The 20,458-nt window shown below is 37.7% G+C and overlaps 1 protein-coding gene across 1 annotated transcript in view; it reads right to left on the bottom strand.

Moving 5' to 3' along the window:
• SKAP1 (src kinase associated phosphoprotein 1) overlaps window positions 1–20,458 on the bottom strand; it is a 280,928-nt gene that overhangs the window by 228,353 nt on the left and 32,117 nt on the right. Inside the window, exon 4 of the mRNA XM_024130167.2 lies at window positions 16,040–16,145. Within this exon, the coding sequence (XP_023985935.1) occupies window positions 16,040–16,145 (106 nt within the window). The remainder of the gene's footprint in view (window positions 1–16,039; window positions 16,146–20,458) is intronic.

Raw genomic sequence — 20,458 nt, 5'->3', positions numbered from 1 at the left:
GCCGCTCCGCGGCATGTGGGATCCTCCCAGACCGGGGCGCGAACCCGGTTCCCCTGCATCGGCAGGCGGACGCGCAACCGCTGCGCCACCAGGGAAGCCCCCATTTATTTCTTTGTACAGTACTTACAGCAGTCATAGTTAAACCCTTACATAAGGTATCCAATTATCCAAATCATAAAGTAGGGAAGTGATTTAGATCTAAAGGCTAATGACTATGTGACCAGTTCTACTGCTGTATCAATACAGGTCAGGGGTCACCAGCAGTTCAACCACAACAACTAGTGAATCCCAGGACAGTGGTTCTGTCCCACTTCAAGGGATTCTCCAGCATCAGAAATGTCTCCAGATGTTGCCAGGCCACAGGAAAGCACTTAAGACAGTGGGCAAACATCAGGACAAGGAAAGGACCAAGACTATTTGTTCTGACCATATCTCCATCCCTCATCCTAGAAGCTAATTAGATTGAAATGTTGTCAGCTACTGGCTGGCCCTAAACCCTGCTGATAAGATTTTCCTGTCAGTCATCCCCAGTCATATTGGAGGACCCTCCTTACCACCCAAACCAACAGCCTACTCACACTTCCCAGTCAAATCCTTCTTCCTTTGTTCCCCTGTTAAAATTCAGTTTAAAACCAAAGTAGCTACATACCAAACAAAAATAGTGTCCTCTAATAAAGATTTTTACACATACTTGTCTGATTTTAAGAATCTTCTGGAACCCTAATTGAAACACAAATTCCCCAGTGTTCACACCAGACCTACTAAATTAGCATGTCCAGGGTAGTGACCTAGAAGTCTATATTTTTAACAAGATCCCCAGGTAATTCACATGATGGGGCAAGTCTGTAGAACACTATAAAGGATATGGGTATTTTATAAATGGTTTCCTGTAAAGGGAATTATAGACAGGCAGCCCTCAGTTCAAGTATAGACTGTATTCCAAAATTCATTTCCAGTTGTTTGGACCTTGAAATGCATTTTCCTAAAGAAACAAAATAAAAGATAATGTTAAGTTTTCTGGATATGCTTTTAAAAAATGATTAAATCTTGTTAATAAATCTGATATAGTAAATACAATCTTTAATTTATAAGCCAGTCACATTTCAAAAGTTGAAGCATTAAGTCAGCCATTTAGAATGTATTTTCCCATTGACATAAATTTCTGGAAAGTGGTTAGATTGTCTGGTTATCCATAAAAGCTCATAATAAACCAAAGGCAGCTATGGAACGAAGGATATAAATATGAGCTCAAAGCAAGAGATACTGGGAAGAAAGACAGATCTGTCTTCCTTTACTGGACATAGAGAATAAATATAGGCAACCTACGACATTCTTATCCTCTCTCCCTTTGCAACCATCTCCTGTCTCCCAGTGGCCTCAGCCCAGGTAACAAGGACCCACATGATTATCTAAAATTCCCTATTAAAGAATCAGCTTACCCATGCCTGTCCCATGATTTACTCTCCTCAGTTATGTACCTCTTCTCCCCAAATCCAGTCAAAACCCCCATTTCCATGATTTGGTTCCATCCTATCTCTCATTACTCCCTTATACCTAACAAACAGAATTACCCTTTGGTTCCCAAACATGGCTAAACTTTTATCTCCTCAGTTTCTTTGCACATGTTATTTTTGAGTGCAATATATCTGACCAAAAATCCATCCCTTTCAAACCCAAAGCCAAGACATGATGCCATCTCATCCATGAAGGTTTCTCATAGCCCACCAACCAGAAGTAATTTCTTTTTCTGGGATCTCACAGTACAATCTGTGGGCACCTCTTCTAAAGTGTTAGCCACAATATATCTTGAACTGTAGTTATTTCTGCATACTTCTATATCTTTCCCATTGGGTTGTAAATTTCTTGGGAATATTTTCTGGGTATCTACAATGTAACATGCCTTGTATTAGGCACTTTTTAATGCATAACAACAATCCTACAAGGTGGGCGTATTGTATAATTACTCAGTTTATCCTGCTCAAAAATAATTTCCAGGAGGCCTGGAAACTGTCATATTCACCACAAAAATGCTTTGCACACAGTGGATGCTGAATAAACATTTGTTGAATGAATGAAGTAGAATTATTCACTTGTTATGAGGAAATTGAGCCTCAGTAAGAGTGCTGGCCAAACAATCATGCTGCTTGGGCTCAAATCCCAATACCAAAACCTAACAGCTGTATAACCTTGAGCAAGTTGATTACCTCTCTGAACCTCAGTTTTCTCATCTGCTAAAATGGGGATTATTATAGTATTCACCTGTCACCTGTTGTGAGGATTAAATGAGATAATGTGTGTAAAGCCCTTTGACACTGGGCCTGGCACAGGAGAATTGTGTGATGAATGTTAGCTGTGACTGTTATTCTTCAGTTGCAGAGGCAAGAGCCTCTAAAGCCCTCATTCTTTCTGAGGAAAAGGATCCTCTGTTAACTTTATAACACTCAGTGTACCTAGCACTGTGAATTACCCATAACAGAGGTTCAACAAACTTAATTTCCTCAGCACAATCATCTAAGCCAAAAGTTAGAAGGAAATCATTAAATAGGGCTAGTGCACCTGAATGTACAATCAAAAATCCCTTAACCTTCCAGGTGAACTTATATTTTAAAAGAGGACTATGAGCCCAGATGAATCTCTAAATGGTGAAACTCCAGGTATGTAACAAATTGGAACCAAACATTTCAGACTGTCTAGAGAAGACACCCGTGGGCAGTGGGCTCCGTGCTGGCTCTGTTCATGAGTCTGGCCACTCACTGGTCCAAGAACTTCTTGAAAAACAGGGATATATCTTCCATGACACTGTCTTGATCACCTGGCATTATGCCCAGCAAAGAGTAAACAAATAGCCAATACATATTTGTTAAGTAAATTAACTGCTTTCGGCTTGTAATCCTCACCCTGCTCTTAGTTAATTCTATTTCTCTTCACGACCAACATGAAAATCCATCATGGTGACTGATGTTTTGAGAAGGAGGAAGTGAATGGTTTACTCAAGCACCATCACTTTGGAAAGCTAGTCCCACAAATACAAATGTTTTACTAAATAGTCACAGAGTGTAGATAATCCTGTGTCAGTTCAGTGCAGCTCAGAAAGATAATATTTAAGAAATGGAAGTTGTTCCTAGTCGGTGATACCTCATCTAATGAAGACCTTGAGAATGACCTTCCTTTATTAAAAAAAAACATATTCTAGAAAAATCATCATAAATTACTCAAAGGACTGCTGTATTTCATATCGCTCAAAAATAATTTTACTTTCGTGTGTGTGTGTGTGTGTGTGTGTGTGTGTTTAGGCACAGAGTAAAAACACTCCAAATACAGCTGTTTATTTGCATAGAAGTGACCCAAGGCTACAATTAAAGCCTAATTTCCTCCTTCCACATCTCTTTTCCCTGCAATGCCAACTCCTTTACCACCTGGAAACAAATACTCTTTGGCTCTTAAATCCTTGCCTCTTTTTAAAAGAGGAAAGGCTCTGATATCAGTGACTTAGGATTAAATACACATTCACTGTAGAGAGTTGAAAAATACAAGTAAATAAAAAGGAGAAATTAAAAATCACTCAAACTCTACTTTCCAGAAATTACTATCATTAACATTTTGGAGTAATTTTTCAGGCATTTTTTTGAAAAAAAAATATACAGAACCAATTTTTTCACTTACAGTACATCTTATCATTCTACATCAATACATCTTCTATAGCATAAATGATTAAATTATCTTCTTTTTTTAATGTTTGCCCTTTCAACAGAATGGAGGAGCAGAATAAACTGGAACAGGGAGAAACTTGAGGCAGAGAACCAGAAAAGAGAATTTTGCAGAGCTCTGAGTAAGACTTTATGAGGGCTACAGTTTAGCCAGTGACAAAGGGAACAGAAAAGAGAAGACAGATTTAGGATGAAGAATCGATAGGCTTGTTGATGGTTTGGGGAGTGAAGAGAGAGGAGGCAGGAATGACTTCCAGGATTCTGCCTTGGGGGCCAGGACCTAGTGAAAGCAGAAATAGACTTTAGGGGTGAAAAGAATATGTAACAATAAGTTCAGTTCTGAACACTCCATCAGTTAGGATTCTTCTGGCTACAAGTAACAGAAAACCTCACTGGCAGAGGCTTAAATAAGTAGTTCATTTTTCCTTCAAAACAAAAAGTCTGGAAACAAGTGATTCCATGGTTGATGCAGGGGCCCAACAATGGCATGAAGGACCTAGGCCCTTCCCTTATTTCTGCTCTAACACCTTAGAGCACAGTAATGTCTTAAGGTGGCTACTGCATTTCAATGGTTTTTTTTTTTTTTTTTTTTGGTCTCCCAAGCATAAGACTGTCCTGTGAGAGGCTATCAGAAGTTTTCTCCTTATAATTCTTTGGCCAAAACTATATCTTATGTAAACCCTAGACGAACCACTGGCTTTCAGATCGTGAGTCATCCCTGGGCTGGTGGGGTTCTGTTGTCCAGGAAGAATGGAGGGTGGCTGCTGGGTAAGCATCCAGCAGGGTCTGCCCCAGCTTTGTGAAGTTTAGGATATCAATAAGACACCCAAAAGGAGCTCTCCAATATGCCGTATGGTGCCTTGGAGAGAGAAGTGCAGTTTAGCTGTAGAATTAGGAGTCATCCACGCACAGGGGAAGTTGTAGAGTTAGGGACATGCATGCAACTGCCTACAATGAATGTGGTGAGAAAAGAGGGAAGCCTGAGGGACCAACAGTGAAGAGGGCAGCATAGAAAAACAAGCTCAAGCCAGAGCCTAAAATCAGAGTATAAATGCAAGGAAGACGGAAAACCAGGAGAGACTATTATCATGGGGACAAACGGAGGGAGAGATATTTTGTTTGTTTTTTTTTTGTTTTTATTTGCTTGTTTGTTTTTACTTTTTGAGGAAAAGGAAGCTATCAATAGCGTCACATGCTGCAGAGAGACCAAATAAGACGAAGATTGAACAGCGTCATCTGGATGTAGCAATTAGCAAGTTACTGGTACTTTGTCAAGAATAACATGATAGGAGCAGAGACTAGATTATAGGGGACTGAAGAGCAGCCAGAGAAGAAGAAACCAGAAATGGCTAGTCTGTCAAAAAAGAGATACAGGACAGTAGCTAGAGAGGGAATCACTGTGTAGGATGTAATGTTTTTCTTAATATTAGGAGAGATTTGAGCATATTTATATGATGAATGGAGAGATGTAATCAGGAGACAAAAGCTAAATTTGAGAAAGAGAAGGTCTCTGGGGGGCAGTGGTAATACTGGAGTGAAGATGACAACTGTGAGTCATAGCCTCAGTCCTCAAATAGTGTGAGGGAAGACTCTGAACTCAAAAGATGACACAGAATTGCAAAGCCATGTAGACACATCTCAAAAGGGAAGAGGTCTGGGATAAGATTGTATAGTAAAAGTCTAGAAGTGACGGCAAGGAGCTTGAAGGATACCAACAGCACTTCTGGAAAATGAGCAAGTTCTATTTTAAATGACTGCAAGCAAAACAGTGTCCTGAAGAAGAACCATGTTTTACTTGGGCAGGGATGGAGAAAAGAGGTTGAGGATATCATGGAATTTGATTATAATAGAACATGGATTCTAGGAAACACAGGGGAAAGGATTAGAAGAGAAGTCCTCAGGAAAGATGAGATGGTGGAGACAAGGAAGTGCAAAGCTTTATAGGAAGGATGATGACCAAAGGCAAAGGGCTTTCGATGGATCACGGCTGGAAGACTGGCACCCATGCTCCAAGAGAACTCCAATACATGATCATCAGCCTTGTAACCTTATACCACAGACTGTTAGAGAAATGTTATCACATGGGACGTTTGAAGAGATGGACACCGTCTTTACAAATGGCTCTGTATCCCCTAATGCTCAATAAAAAGAAGGCATCCTATTTCTGGAAAAGAATATGTGGGGTTGGCTACTGAACAGTAACTTTCATAATATAGAGGGTCTCTTGTTCTAGTGTTTAGCCTAGGACTGGAGAACATATTTATAACAGTTTTCCCCCATTCCTTCAACTCACGTTATTGAGCTCATATCACATACAAGTACCATTACAGACCTTTTTTTTAAAATGAACATCCATGCCTTTAAGGAGTTATAATCTCCAGAAATATGTACTCTGAGTTTTAAGAAATTGAATTTAAAATGAACTTAAAAGTGGTAAGTGGTAGAACAGTGCTTCTCAAATGTTTATGTGCATACAAATATAATCTTGGGATCTTAGTAAAATGCAGATTCTGATCCAGTGGGTCTGATTCAGTGGAGCCTGAGAGTCTACATTTCTAACAGCTTTCCAGGTGATGTTGATGTTGCTGGTCCACGGGCCACTCCTGGAGTATCAAGAAGCTAAGACTATAGCAAAAAAGATTTCTTGTTTTACCTTTTCCATTTACACTGACCTATAAAGTCCTAAGAATTTTTCCTCTTTTTTTTCCTTGCTAACTCTCTTATCCATCCTTTTTTTTTTCCCTAATAAAAAAGGGGGTTAGGGTAGAAAACCTTACAAAAGCTTTTTCTTCTAAGCAACTATTAGCTACACACACCGTTTTCATGAATGTGCCAAACATCTATCTCCTGATTAAATACTTTTGCGGAACCTCTACTTCAAACAGGGCACCTAGATATTCAGTAAAAGAATAAAGAGACTGGGAGCAGCAATTAATTCTAGTTATGCCATATGGCAGTATAGAACACTGGCTGGAACCTGAAAACTCAATTTCACAAGTCTTACTTATTCTGAATTTTAATCATTATAGGATCAGCAAACATATGCCTACCAACCTGCTCCATTTACACAAAATTCTAAAGAATCATCACACTGCACACTCAGAAATGATTGGTTTTTCCCAAATGGACTTAAAATTTCTCTCCTACCAGATTCTCAAAATAAAGTAGCTGCTGACAGCTCCAGTTTAATCTCCCTGTTAAATAAAATCTTCAAACAGTACTTTTTTTTTTTTTTGCAGTACACAGGCCTTTCACGGTTGTGGCCTCTCCCGTTGACGCGCAGGCTCAGCGGCTTTGGCTCATGGGCCCAGCCGCTCCGCGGCATGTGGACCAGGGCACGAACCCATGTCCCCTGCATCGGCAGGCGGACTCGCAACCACTGCGCCACCAGGGGAGCCCTTCAAACAGTACTTTTAACGAATAGCATTGCTTGCTTTCTTACCATTTTCATCGTCAGCTCACAATTTTGCACAAGTATAATTTTCTCCGGTTCCAGATTCCTCAGCCCTGAGGCTGGTTCAGGTGCTGGCCCTCCTGGCCCTGTGAACTCCCTCCATCGTGTCTGTCACTGCTGAGACACCCATCCCCACCACATTCTCTCCATTTCACCTCTCTCCAGAATGGAGACATTATCATTTTCAACACATACTCCATCCCCCATCCTCTTAGAGCTAAGATACCTTCATCTCCTGTACATCTAATAATTTCAAGATAAGGACAGAAAAAGCAGTTCTTGTTCTGTGAACTTTTGTCTCTGGTGCTTGAGAGACTGACCTAATATCCCCTGAACATGTTTTAGTGATAACATTTACTGCACCAGGGCCAAAATGATTTTCTGCCACTTTCAATTCTAGTTCAATACAAGAATAAGAGCTTTGTTTCTAACCTCTGTCATTTTTAATACCATAAAATGATTTTTAAAATGTAAAATTGAGTTCCATTTCCTACTGGACTACCAATCTCATATTAGCTTTCCTTTTATCAAATTTATGAGAAAAGTCAGAAATTGCCTTTCCTTAAAAAAGATCAAAACTTCAGGATCTCCTGGGCAGAATGTTTGAATTGAATTTCAGCTCTCAATAATTGCTGGCCTGGAAGTTTTAAAGAAGTATAAAAGTTAGATACTTAAAGTTAGTAATGTCAGAAATAACAAACTGGAGGATTATCCCTTAGTCTACTATCATCCAGAAATAATAAAGTTATTCTCAGAAAATTATCATCCTAAAAAATCACAAACATGTTTATTACATTTCCAAATTGAGGAAGTCTATGGTTTTCTGAAACATTGGTGAATGAAGTCCATGGTTTCTGAACTGCAAAGTGAAACAAATAATGTTTTTTGAAACATCATATTATAAAATGTTTCAAATATGCATAAAAGGTGAAAGAACACCCATATATGTGTATGCCCACAACCTAGACTCTATGATGCACATTTTGTTATATTTGTTTTGTCACTTATCCATCTGTCCATCTTTTCTGTTGTTGTTTACATCTATATCTATATCTCTCTATATATATATTTTTAACATCTTTATTGGAGTATAATTGCTTTACATTGTTATGTTAGTTGTTGCTGTATAACAAAGTGCATCAGCTATACATATACATATATCCCTATATCCCCTCCCTCTTGCGTGTCCCTCCCACCCTCCCTATCCCACCCCTCTAGGTGGTCACAAAGCACCGAGCTGATCTCCCTGTGCTATGCGGCAGCTTCCCACTAGCTATCTACTTACTTCACTCTGTATGACAGACTCTAGGTCCATTCACCTCACTACAAATAACTCAATTTCGTTTCTTTTTATGGCTGAGTAATATTCCACTGTATATATGTGCCACATCTTCTTTATCCATTCATCTATCACCATCCATCTTGTTTTTGATGCATTCCAAAATAAACTGCAGACATTGTTACACTCTAGAATGTGTATATAATTAACTAAACTTCAATATTTATTTACAGTTCCTTTAAACCAATAAGCTTTTGAAAGATGCCAATTCCTTTTTTTTTTTGGTAATGGCTTGGCTAAGTAAACTATGCAACCAATTAGAAATTCTACATTCTAAATCCTAATCTTTTATTAACTCTCCTACTTTGAGTAATTTCTCGTATCTCATTTCTCTCATCAACAAAAGAACAAAGGCACTTGGTCGACATGGTATAAAATCTTGATTACCAAATTGTAAAATGGACCTTGTGGTTATGGCAGAATTCACAAATGAGAGACACTAACTAATATAACTTAGAGAAATAGCTTATTGGAGATGATCCAACTTTATGTGGGCATAAAGTTTTCTGTAAATTATAATGAGAACTCAACAAGGCTCACAAACTCAGGAGGGATCTTGAGTTTGAGCATTTAATGATAATGCATCTTATATAAGCTACACTGTATCCATGATAAAACCATTTGAGGCTGGATTATTGAAGACTGAGTCACTCCAAGTGGGAATTTCATAACAAAGCTAACATAACAAAAACTAACATCAAATTGGAATTTTCTTGGCTTTGCAAAGCCGTAGTATTACTGGCTTTTAAACTCCCTATTAATTAACTACAGTAAGAGCTGCCACAGGGATAGCTGCCCCTTCCTTTATGAGCTGCTTGTTCCCCTACACTGATTTTTTTTTCTTTTGGAAGATTGGCCCTGGAAGGGGCATCCTTTGAAGCCTGAAGAATCAAAGCTGCTGCAAAGCACTGCTGAGAGTTTCGAAAGAAATATGAAGAAACTACATTGGACCTGGGGCGACAGGCTGAGATCTTCCCAAACAGGTCAGCAGTTGGTCTGTAAAATATTCCCATTGCCAAGGAGGCAGTGACATCTTGTGTAAATCAAAAACGAAAACCCTAAGATATCTCATTTCCATTTTAAATGCATGGGGGTTGAATATGGATATCTAGCACTCAAAAGTTCCTGTGGGATTGATTTTTTTCCCATCTTTTCTGAGCCCTTTGCTGAGAGTAATAAGAAGGACCGCATTTCATTATCAACCCTGCTAGCGCTGCACTTCAGGGAGACTAGATGAGGCTACACAGTGGGAGAGAAGATCTGGCTTCCAGAGAAGAAATGATTCACATGGTGTGGTTATAAAAACCCACTTTAGGCCCAACTCATTTGCAACAGAATCATGAAATAAAATTAAATCCCAAGGAAATGAAATTTCCTGTATCATTTTGCAAATTAAAGAAAAAGGAGAAAAATCATAGTGATACCATAAAAGAAATCAAATAGAGGTTTCAAGGTTTGGTTGGTAATGTTTGCATTTTTGTAACATTTGGAAAAAAAATAATTCCAAACAACATTTTGGGGGAGGCAATTTAAAAAGAAAACACAAGATCATGGTTAGGAAAATCTTCAATTGAATCAGTCAATGTTATAGAAAAAACAGAACAAAGAGTTTGGCTCCTGACAGCTGACCCAGTGCTCTTGCATTTCTCTTCCCTTTGCTCCAGTTTCAGTGGAACACAGGAAGTGGATACAGAGTGAATCTATAACAGCAATAAGAGAAAACAAGCAAATAAGAGAAAACCACAACCAGGAAGGCCTCGCACCACAAGTTTCTGGAGATCCACAAATAAGATGAATACAGAGAGGCATTTTTTCCACTAGCTTTCTATAAGCAGAGAAAATAATACAGCACTGGGACAAAAGACTAGCTCCAGATCAAATGAGACTTAAAATCAAGGCCAAAGTAAACAGTGGTAAAATGAAGACAATAATTTCATATAAATGATCTTTTCACACAATGTATGAATTAAGAGCCCCCATTTACAGACAGATAGAAAATCTTCTAGTATTAAAAAATTGACACCGAGGATTTTCTGAGACCTTCCAAGACAAATTCATTTTGAGTAGATAATAGGAATGTGCCCAAATGTTAATGATGGCTATAATTCTATCAGGAGTAAAGCAAATTTCAGCAACTTAACTATATGGCTAAAGAGTAGTGCTCAGCTTATTATTCTAACGGGTCAGTCCAACTTGAAGGGTGTAAGCTCAGTTATCTGCCTGCCTTCCAGGTCTCATTTCAAAATTCCTTTCACTCTAGATAGAACATTGTATTCTGTTTAATAAGTACAGTACTGGGAATTTTTAGTAGAAAGGTTTGAAAGGAACAAGCTTTTTTTAAAAAAAACCCACTTACTAAAAAATTATACATCACAGTTACTTATATATAAAATATTTATTTTATGGGATGACCAAAGGGAGAGGCATCTGCCCACTAATACCACTATAATAGCGTAATGTAGAAGAAAACAAAAATGGATCAATTTAATCTTAAAGCTGGTACCAAATCCAAGATACCTGCATAAGTGAAAGAATAAACAAAATAATCATCATCATAAAATTAAAAGGAGAGTTACACATTTCAAGGCTGCTTTGAAAGTACAGGAGACTTGCTATGAAAGAACATATAATAAAATGATCTTCCTTTCCAGGTTAAGCCAAGAAACCAACAGCAGGTATTATTATATCAGTCTCACCTGTAGAGCATTTCAGACTAAAAGAGCAACATATATAACCCCTCACTACCCCCAGTAAGTATATCTCCAAAAATCTTTAACACGATTGTGAAATCTCAACATGCACTCACTAATTAACAGAAAACTAGTACAGGAATTTGGCATATAATTGATCAGTTTAAAGCCCTGAAGTTGTTGCGGGTTTTTGTTTTCTTTCTTGGTTAAGGATGAGAGATAGGACTGAAAAAGGAAGAAATGAATTTTTAACCTTCAAGATGTGGTCAAATTATTGCTATGACTTCTGAGCCTTTTCAGAGCTCTTTAAACTCAGATGGATTGCACAAGTACCTACTACTTTTTTTTTTTTTTTTCTGTGTTGGCACTGAAACTCCAGTGTAGCAAAATGAACAACAGAAAGAGATGTTATAAGCAAATATTTAAACTTGTAAGACAGATGTACCAACAACGCATTCCACATTTCTTCTCTTGATAAGCACACTTCATTTGAATGTTTTTTGTTTGGGGCTTTTTAGCTCAATAACCAGCACTTGGGAAAAGTAACACTCTCTGTGTAATTAATGGTAATGATATGTGGTCTACCACTTCGAAAATCTTGCTCCCAAGAGTTATATTGGACTAACTCCTTGTCTTTCTTCCTACAATACAAAGACACAAGAACAATATATTCTTAAACTAGATCCTGTTTTAAAGCTAAATCCATGTTAAGCTGACAAGAAAAACTTGAAATTCCCAAAGAGAACTGGAATTGTTTTTAAGATATTTTTACCAATGTATCATGTTTCATACAGAGCTATGTGCTAACCACCCACAATGAGGCATGTTCAAGATATTCTTTCAGTCTGTACTTTAAAAGTCCTGGTTTTGTGGGTTTTGTGCTCTAATCCTGTTACATAGTTATTTCTTTATTTCTTTCCATTTCAATATGCTACTAATCTACCTGTCTCTTTTTGGAACTCCTTTAAATTTCACAAAAGAAAACAATACTCCCAGTTTGTTTCCACTGGCTCTGGCCTTCACTTCCAACAGTGAGCATAAATGACTACCTGTTCCAAAACGAGCCATCAAGAGAGAATTTATTCCTACCTCCGTAATAAAAATATTCTATTTTCTTCATCCCTCCCCTGACTCTCAATGTATTCTTGCTGTCAGATGACCTCCCCTGAATCAAACTTAAGAAATGCTCAACTGTTTCTGCAAATGCATAAGAACGCCTTCAAACGTCTGAGTGTAGATCAAGTCTGCTTCATTCCAGGTGTCTCACAGCTGGCGCTGGTACTGCAGTGACCACCATAATAAAACAGCAGGAGCCTCTGCCTGGCTTTCATCCTAATCATTCTCTAAAGAGCTCAGTGAAAACTTGGACTCAGAAAGTGAAAGCCGTAAGTTTTAGGGAGAAGGTTTAAATGAGGAGGCAGTTTGAAGAAGAGCAATGAACATCGCAGCTCAGGACATCAAATACCATACAGGTCTTCATTTCCTTGGACTTACAGAAATCGTTATCCTTTTTTTATTTTGTCTTACATGAAAAACATTATCCTTCATTGGTAACACTTTTAAGCCCTCCCAAAAAAAACCTATGAAGACAGAACTACAGATATGATTTTAAGTCTGGGAGGACAGAGAATAGTGAAGCTACCTGTACTGAAAAACAGATGAGCACTTGGAGGACATCCATGACTCGACACAACTGTCATTTCCTGGGGTCGGTCACTCTAGGCAACAGGAGGGTGGCAAATGGCACATAACAACTGTGATGGAGTCAGATGCTTTGATTTACAGTGAGTCCACAGCCATGCAAACAGCACTGAATTCTGAGCCACCATAAAAATTAGGGCCAAGCCCCTAGAATTTACCAAGAATCAGAGCCAGTGCTATTTTCACTTCTCTCAACCCTTTTCATTCTCGAGCAGCACAGTGTTGAGGAAAGAATTAAAGCGAGGACACAACAAAGAGTGGAAAGTTGGGGGAGGAATATATGTATGTATAGTATTTATATTTATCTAGTGTCTTTTCCAGATTATCCTGCTAGATTTCTTACCCGCCTTCCAAATAAGCCGTAATGTGCCAAATCAATAGTTTTATACAGGTTCCTACCCTCCCCCACAAATTTACCAAACCCCTAAAATTTTATTGCTTTAATATGACTAAAGATAAAACTTTTTAAGTGACTTTAATTCTTTTGATGTTACTTGGCAACTTGCCATATACATTTAACTCTCAAGTTTGATGACTTCCAAATTTCTTTTCACACCCAGCCTCTGGGAGAGATACAACTTCCACACAAAAAAGTAAATGTGGCTGGCATTGTACCAGCTTTCAGTGCTTTCAAACCAGCTGGTATCGATACAGGCATAACATCAACCAGCCATACATGGGGTTATAGATGCAACGTGGCTGAAAAAGAGGATTCAGTAAGACAAGGGTTACATTAACGGGATGATGATTGAATGGGCAAATGTAAGACAATTTCAAACAGCTTGCCAAAGGAAAGCCTCATTTTTCCATTTTCTTGTACAGTATCTAATTTCTGGCTCCTCATTTCCTCCTGATCTGATAATTATGAAATTCTAAATAAAGTGTCATCTTTCTTGCAACAAATCAATGAACAGAAAGCTCCCATCAACAATGCAGATGTTTCCTAAAACTCCTGCTGATTATTTCCTGAATGTCTATCCCACAAACCACACAGCAAGTCCTTTGAGAACAAGGAACCCTCTCTACCTCGTAACAAATACAGCTTCTATGTGTGCGAGCATGGGTATGTGTGTATGAGTGTGTGTGTAGGCACTTAAAAAAGAGGACTAAGAAGTAATATGTAAGTGATAACAGTGAGTCACCACAAAATTACCTTTTATTATCAATTTCAGATTGAAATTTAGTCCTTTCCAAGTTCTGTGGTACAAATATGGGAAAGGAGAATTCCTACTCACTGTATATTTGTCTCTACAGATGCAGTAAAATTGTTTTTACATTCCTTATCACAGATTTATACCATTAACACCATTAAATGGTATCACCATTTATACCATTAATACAACATACACAATTATATTATGGGCAACCCTCTCCCTATAATACAGTTTAAAATAATTCTACCTTTGTTCTTCGTGCCATCTTTATAATAATCCTAAAATACAAAGGTCAACTTTGTATTAAAAAAATAAAAAATTCTATAAGTTACTAACTGAGCCTTCAGGTACACAACTAAGCCTAAACTTATCTACTAATAAAGTAACATTATGGGGAAGTTTGTTTTAAACACTCTTCCAGCCTACCATAAATTATAGATATTCTCATTTTGCAAAAAAGCTCCCATCTTCTGCATTCTGTTCATTTCAATTATTCAGGTCAACCCAGGCTGATAATTACACAGTCCCCAGTTGCTGAGTAAAAGTGATGTTTAATTAGCCAGCAGGAAAGATCGATTAAGATCCAGCAGGGCATCTTGTGAGGTTCTCTCACATTCCTGGAAGGAATATATTCTGGCTGTGCCCTTTGAAAGGATAAAACTTTCCTTGCTTGCTTCTAAGGAGTTTCAATGAGGCTTCTAAAGTAGATGCTAAGATTGGTCAGCCACACAAATTAAATTCCAGGTATAAGGACTTTCCTGGTGGTCCAGTGGTTAAGACTCCGTGCTCCCGGGCTTCCCTGGTGGTGCAGGGGATAAGAATCTGCCTGCCCATGCAGGGGACACAGGTTCGATCCCTGGTCCGGGAAGATCCCACATGCCGTGGAGCAACTAAGCCTGTGCGCCACAACTACTGAGCCTGCACTCTAGAGCCCGCGAGCCACAACTACTGAAGCCCACGTGCCACAACTACTGAAGCCCATGTGCCTGGAGCCCGTGCTCCGCAACAGGAGAGGCCACCTCAATGGGAAGCCCGTGCACCGCAACGAAGAGTAGCCACTGCTCGCTGCAGCTAGAGAAAGCCCACGTGCGGCAACTAAGACCCAACACAGTCAAAAAAACAACAAAAACAACAAAAACAACAAACTCCGTGCTCCCAACGCGGGGAAATAAAATCCCACACCGTGCAGCCAAAAAAACAAACAAAAAAACAAATCCCAGGCATATACCTGCAGTTGCTCTCCCTTTACTAAGAGTACTCAGTTCAAACATTCTGAATCACATTGCTTCCAAGTTGGAAAACACGTAAAGTAACACTCTCTTATCCCCAACTCTCGTTCAGTTACCACATTTCAAGCAAGAGGTGGTCGGGAAATATATTGTAAAGGAAAATTTTTATTTCTTCCACCTTCAAGCAAGTGTATGCATCTGTCAGGTGCTCACATTCTAAAAGGTACAAATTAGGTCAGGGCTTTTAATTTAAAAAAACCAGACTTAATGAGCATGATATTCCAATCAGTCTGAGACTAAGACATTCTACTATGCTCAGAGAATCAACTGGATAAGTCCAGTTTAAGTTTTCTATTAGGAAAGGAGATGTGGATATAAAATCAAGACCAAAAATCCTAACGAAAATTATCTCATACTGCTTAACATCTTCCCTTTCAGTAAATTGGACAAACATAAATATTTAGCTTTTCACACATTTTGCAAAAGTGTTCAATAAAGACTAACATAACAATCCAAAGCTGAAAACAGAATAATTTTTTTAACATACATAATTATCAAGATATTTCCATTTTGGTAAACTACCCTAAATATGCCTGCCTACCTCCAATGCAATTCAGTACACATTTACTAAGCCTCTACCAAGTATAAAGAACTGTGATAGGTGTGTCTTACTTTGCTAATTTATATACAATTAAAGTAGATTTTACTGATTATAAATTGTTTTAAAGCTTATGAAGAAGAATAATGGAACCGGTCTATACAAACCTAGCTTTGATTTGCTGCAAGCCCCGTAGAATATGGTCTCTGTTGTCCCTTGCACCAGCACTGAGGTTCTCATTCCGCAAAACTTCTCCCAGGAACTCCTCAGTATCTAAAAGAAAAGGAAAGTTGATCAATGGAAAAGAAAGAGTACTAGGGAGAAGGAGGAAAATCTGAAGGACTAAGAAATGGGTATTATTTTCTCTTTAAAAACTTTAAAGTTGCAGAACGAGGTGAATGTAATTAATGCCACAGAACTGTACACTTAATAGTGGTTAAAATGGTAAATTTTATGCTATATATATTTCACCAGAATAAAAAATAAACAAAACTTTATATATGCCTGTAAATGACATTTTCTGATAATCCAAGACCTTGCTGTGAATTTAGAAAGCTAATGCATATATTAACCATAAGAAATAACTATTTTCTAAACCATCTTAAAGAAACATTTAAATATTAATTATCACCTATGGCAGAGGATGGACTGTCAGTTTCACAAACATGTAAACATTACAAACAAGTCATAGAAGGTCACAAGCCAATAGAAGCTAGAGAGAAATACCAGTAAATAGAACTGAAATTTAAAAAAGAGTTGAACTGCAAAATCAAGAACAAAAAGGGCAGGCATTCAGAGAAGAAAAATTAATTAGCAGATGCATCATTAATGAAAATGACAATGCAACCAATTGAAGGAACACACATGGAAAAGAAAAAATGTGTCCAAGAGAAGGAAACTGCAATTATGTGAGCATAATTATATATTATTTCTATACATGATAGAAATATATAATATGGAACAAATGATGTTATGTTGAAAGAAATTGGGGGGGGGCATTTACAAATTTTCAAAGACAAAATACACTGATAATGATTATAATTGCCAGAAATGCTAGCTATACACTTTATTATGCATAAAAGAATTATAATCCCTAAAAGGCACATAAATAACATGGTTAAAATTTTCCACTTCCAAAAATATGAAACTGTACTATATATACTATCAAGATAATGTTATGAATTTATACAGTTGGGTTACATAAGCATACTTAAAATTTTGTTTTACATACACAACACTCAACAACACCAAACAAAAAAATCCTAGATAGCCATTACCAGAACTTCTGATGGGGTATAAGATGTACTTTTGATGAAGTTCTGGAAATAAAAATTTCACTGAGGACCACCATCAACTTCCAAGACCTGCATCACATTTACTGCATATGTCATTTAATAGGTTCCTCCAAGTTCCTCTAAAGGCTAAAGAATGAAAAAATGAGAAGTTTAATTAAAAGGTAAAAAATAAATGCTATCAATTAATGTAATATACCATATTAATAGGATAAAGGACAAAGACCATGTGATCATCTCAACAGATGCAGAAAAAGCATTCGACAAAATTCAACAGCACTTCATGATAAAAAAACACTCAACAAACTAGGAATAGAAGGAAATTTCCTCAGCCTCATAAAGACCATCCACAGAAAACCCACTAACATCACAATGGTGTGTGAAAATTAATAAATAGAACCCTCATTTTAAGTAATCAGGATACCAGAAGAGGGAGCGCTCACGCCCTACCCATAGATGTCAATTGCAGACCCAATAGGAAAAGATGTACCTTTGTATCTCCAACAGGAAGAATGTTGATACTTTACTACCCAGAAGGAGGAAGGAAAAATTTCTCCTTGCCCTGCAAGAGCCCAGCCAATGAGAGACTGTTACACAACTCAGTCAATGAAAAGCCATTAACACTCTGAACTCCCAGTTTTCTCCAATGGACTCTTGGTTTATAATAGCCCCTCCCAACTCCTTCTTCTCCTCTATAAAAGAAAGTTCCTTTCTTTTGTTCTCTGGATTTGCCTGTGGATCACCATAGATTGCACATCCTGAATTGCAAGTCGTTGCTGTTCCCAAATAAACCCATTTTGCTGGTAAAATAACTGGTTGTTTGATTGTTTTAGGTCAACAAGTGAAAGACTGAATGCTTCCTCCCTGCTTCTAAGATCAGCAGCAAGACAAGCTGTCTCCTCTCACCACTTATACTTAACATTGTACTGGTGCTAGCCAGGGCAATTATGCAAGAAATGAAATTAAAAGAGTCTAGATTAGAAAGGAAGAGGTAAAACTATCTCTACTTGCAGATGACATAATCTTGTATATAGAAAACCCTAAGGAATCCATTGAAAAACTATTAGGTCTAATAAATGAGTTCAGTAAGTTGGCAGGATACAAGATTAATACACAAAAATCAGTTGTAATGGGACTTCCCTGGTGGTCCAGTGGTTAAGAATCCACCTTCCAATGCAGGGGACACGGGTTCGATCCCTGGTTGGGGAACTAAGATGCCGCAGGGCAGCTAAGCCTGCGAGCCACACCTAGATAGCCTGCACACTCTGGAGCCTGCACACCACAACTCGAGAAGCCTGCGTGCTGCAATGAAGACCCAGTGCAGCCAATAAATAAATAAATAAATAAATATTTAAAAAAATCAGTTGTATTTCTATATAGTAGCAATGAAAAAATGAAAATTAAATTAGGAAACTTCCATTTAAGATAACATAAAGCATAAAAAAATAAAATAAAATAAATAATAAAATAAATAATAAAATAAAATAAATAATAAAAATAAATTTTTTAAAAAGATAACATAAAACAGAATTAAGTACTTAGGAATAAATTTAGCAAGAGAAGTATAAAACTTAAACTCTGAAAACTACAAAATATTATTGAAAGAAATTAAAGGCCTAAATAAATGGGAAGAATCTCATGTTCATATATGAGGCTTACTGCTATTAATATGGGAATATTTCCATATTAATCTAAAGATTCAAAGCAATCTCTATAAAAATCTCAGCTTGCTTTTTTGCAGAAATTGACAAGCTAATCCCATGATTCATTTGGAAATCCAAGAGACCCAGAATATCCAAAACAATTTTGAAAAAGAAGAACAAATTTGGAGGATTCACATTTTCTGATTTCAAAACTTACTACAGGGCTTCCCTGGTGGCGCAGTGGTTGCGCGTCCGCCTGCCGGTGCAGGCGAGCCGGGTTCGCGCCCCGGTCTGGGAGGATCCCACATGCCGCGGAGCGGCTGGGCCCGTGAGCCATGGCCGCTGGGCCTGCGCGTCCGGAGCCTGTGCTCCGCAACGGGAGAGGCCACGGCAGAGGGAGGCCCGCGTACCACAAAAAAAAAAAAAAAAAAAAAAAAAACTTACTACAAAGCAACAGTAATCAAGACAATACAATACTGGCATAAAAACAGACACACAGGTCAAAGGAAAAGAATTGGGAATTTAGAAGTAACCCCTCACATTTATAGTCAATAAATTTTTGATAAGGATGAGAAGACAATTCAATGGAAAAGAATAGTTTTTCAACAAATGGTGCTGGAATAACTGAACATCCACATGCAAAAAAAATGAAGTTGGACACCTACCTCACACAGTATACAAAAATTAACTCAAAATGGATCACATTTTGAGTTAATAAAAAGTAAAAGCTAAAACTATTAGAAGAAAATAGGCATAAATCCTTGTGACCTTGGATTAGATAATAGTTTCTTAGATATGATGCCAAAAGAACAAAAAACAAAAGAAAAAATTGGACATCAAAAATGAAAAACTATTGGGGACTTCTCTGGTGGTCCTGTGGTTAAGACTTCACCTTCCAATGCAGGTGGTGCGGATTCGATCCCTGCTTGGGGAGCTAAAATCCCATATGTCTCGCAGCCAAAACACCAAAACATAAAACAGAAGCAATATTGTAACAAATTCAATAAAGACTTAAAAAAATGAAAAACTATTGTGGTTCAAAGGGTGCTATCAAGAAAGTGAGAAAAATTTTGCAAATCATATATCTGATAGGAGACATATGCAGAAATATAAAAAGCTCTTACAACTCAATAATAAAAAGACAAATAACCCAATCTTAAAACAAGCAGAGGATCTAAATAGACATTTATCCAAAGAAGATATACAAATGATCAATAAACAAATGAAAAGATGCTCCACATCAGTTGATACCAGGAAAATGAACCACAATGAGGTACCACTTTACATCCACTAGGATGGCTACAGTTAAGAAGATGGACAATAACAAGTGCTGTCGAAGATGGAGAGAAATTAGGACCCTCATACATTGCCATTGGGAATATAAAATGGTGCCGCCATTTTGTAAATGTCTGGCAGTTCCTCAAAAGGCTGAACAGAGAGTTACCATATGACCCAACAATTCCACTACTAGATATTACCCAAGAGAAATGAAAACAGGTGTTCAAATAAAAACTTGTACATAAATGTTCATAGCAGCATTATTTTTTTAAACATCTTTATTGGAGTATAATTGGTTTACAATGTTGTGTTAGTTTCTGATGTATAACAAAGTGAATCAGCTATTTGTATACATATATCCCCATATCCCCTC

This window comes from Physeter macrocephalus, chromosome 14, assembly GCF_002837175.3.
Source record: "Physeter macrocephalus isolate SW-GA chromosome 14, ASM283717v5, whole genome shotgun sequence".
Taxonomy (NCBI): Eukaryota; Metazoa; Chordata; class Mammalia; order Artiodactyla; family Physeteridae; genus Physeter; species Physeter macrocephalus.
The sequence above is the reverse complement of the archived record's forward strand: the minus strand, read 5'-3'. Positions and strand labels throughout refer to the sequence as shown.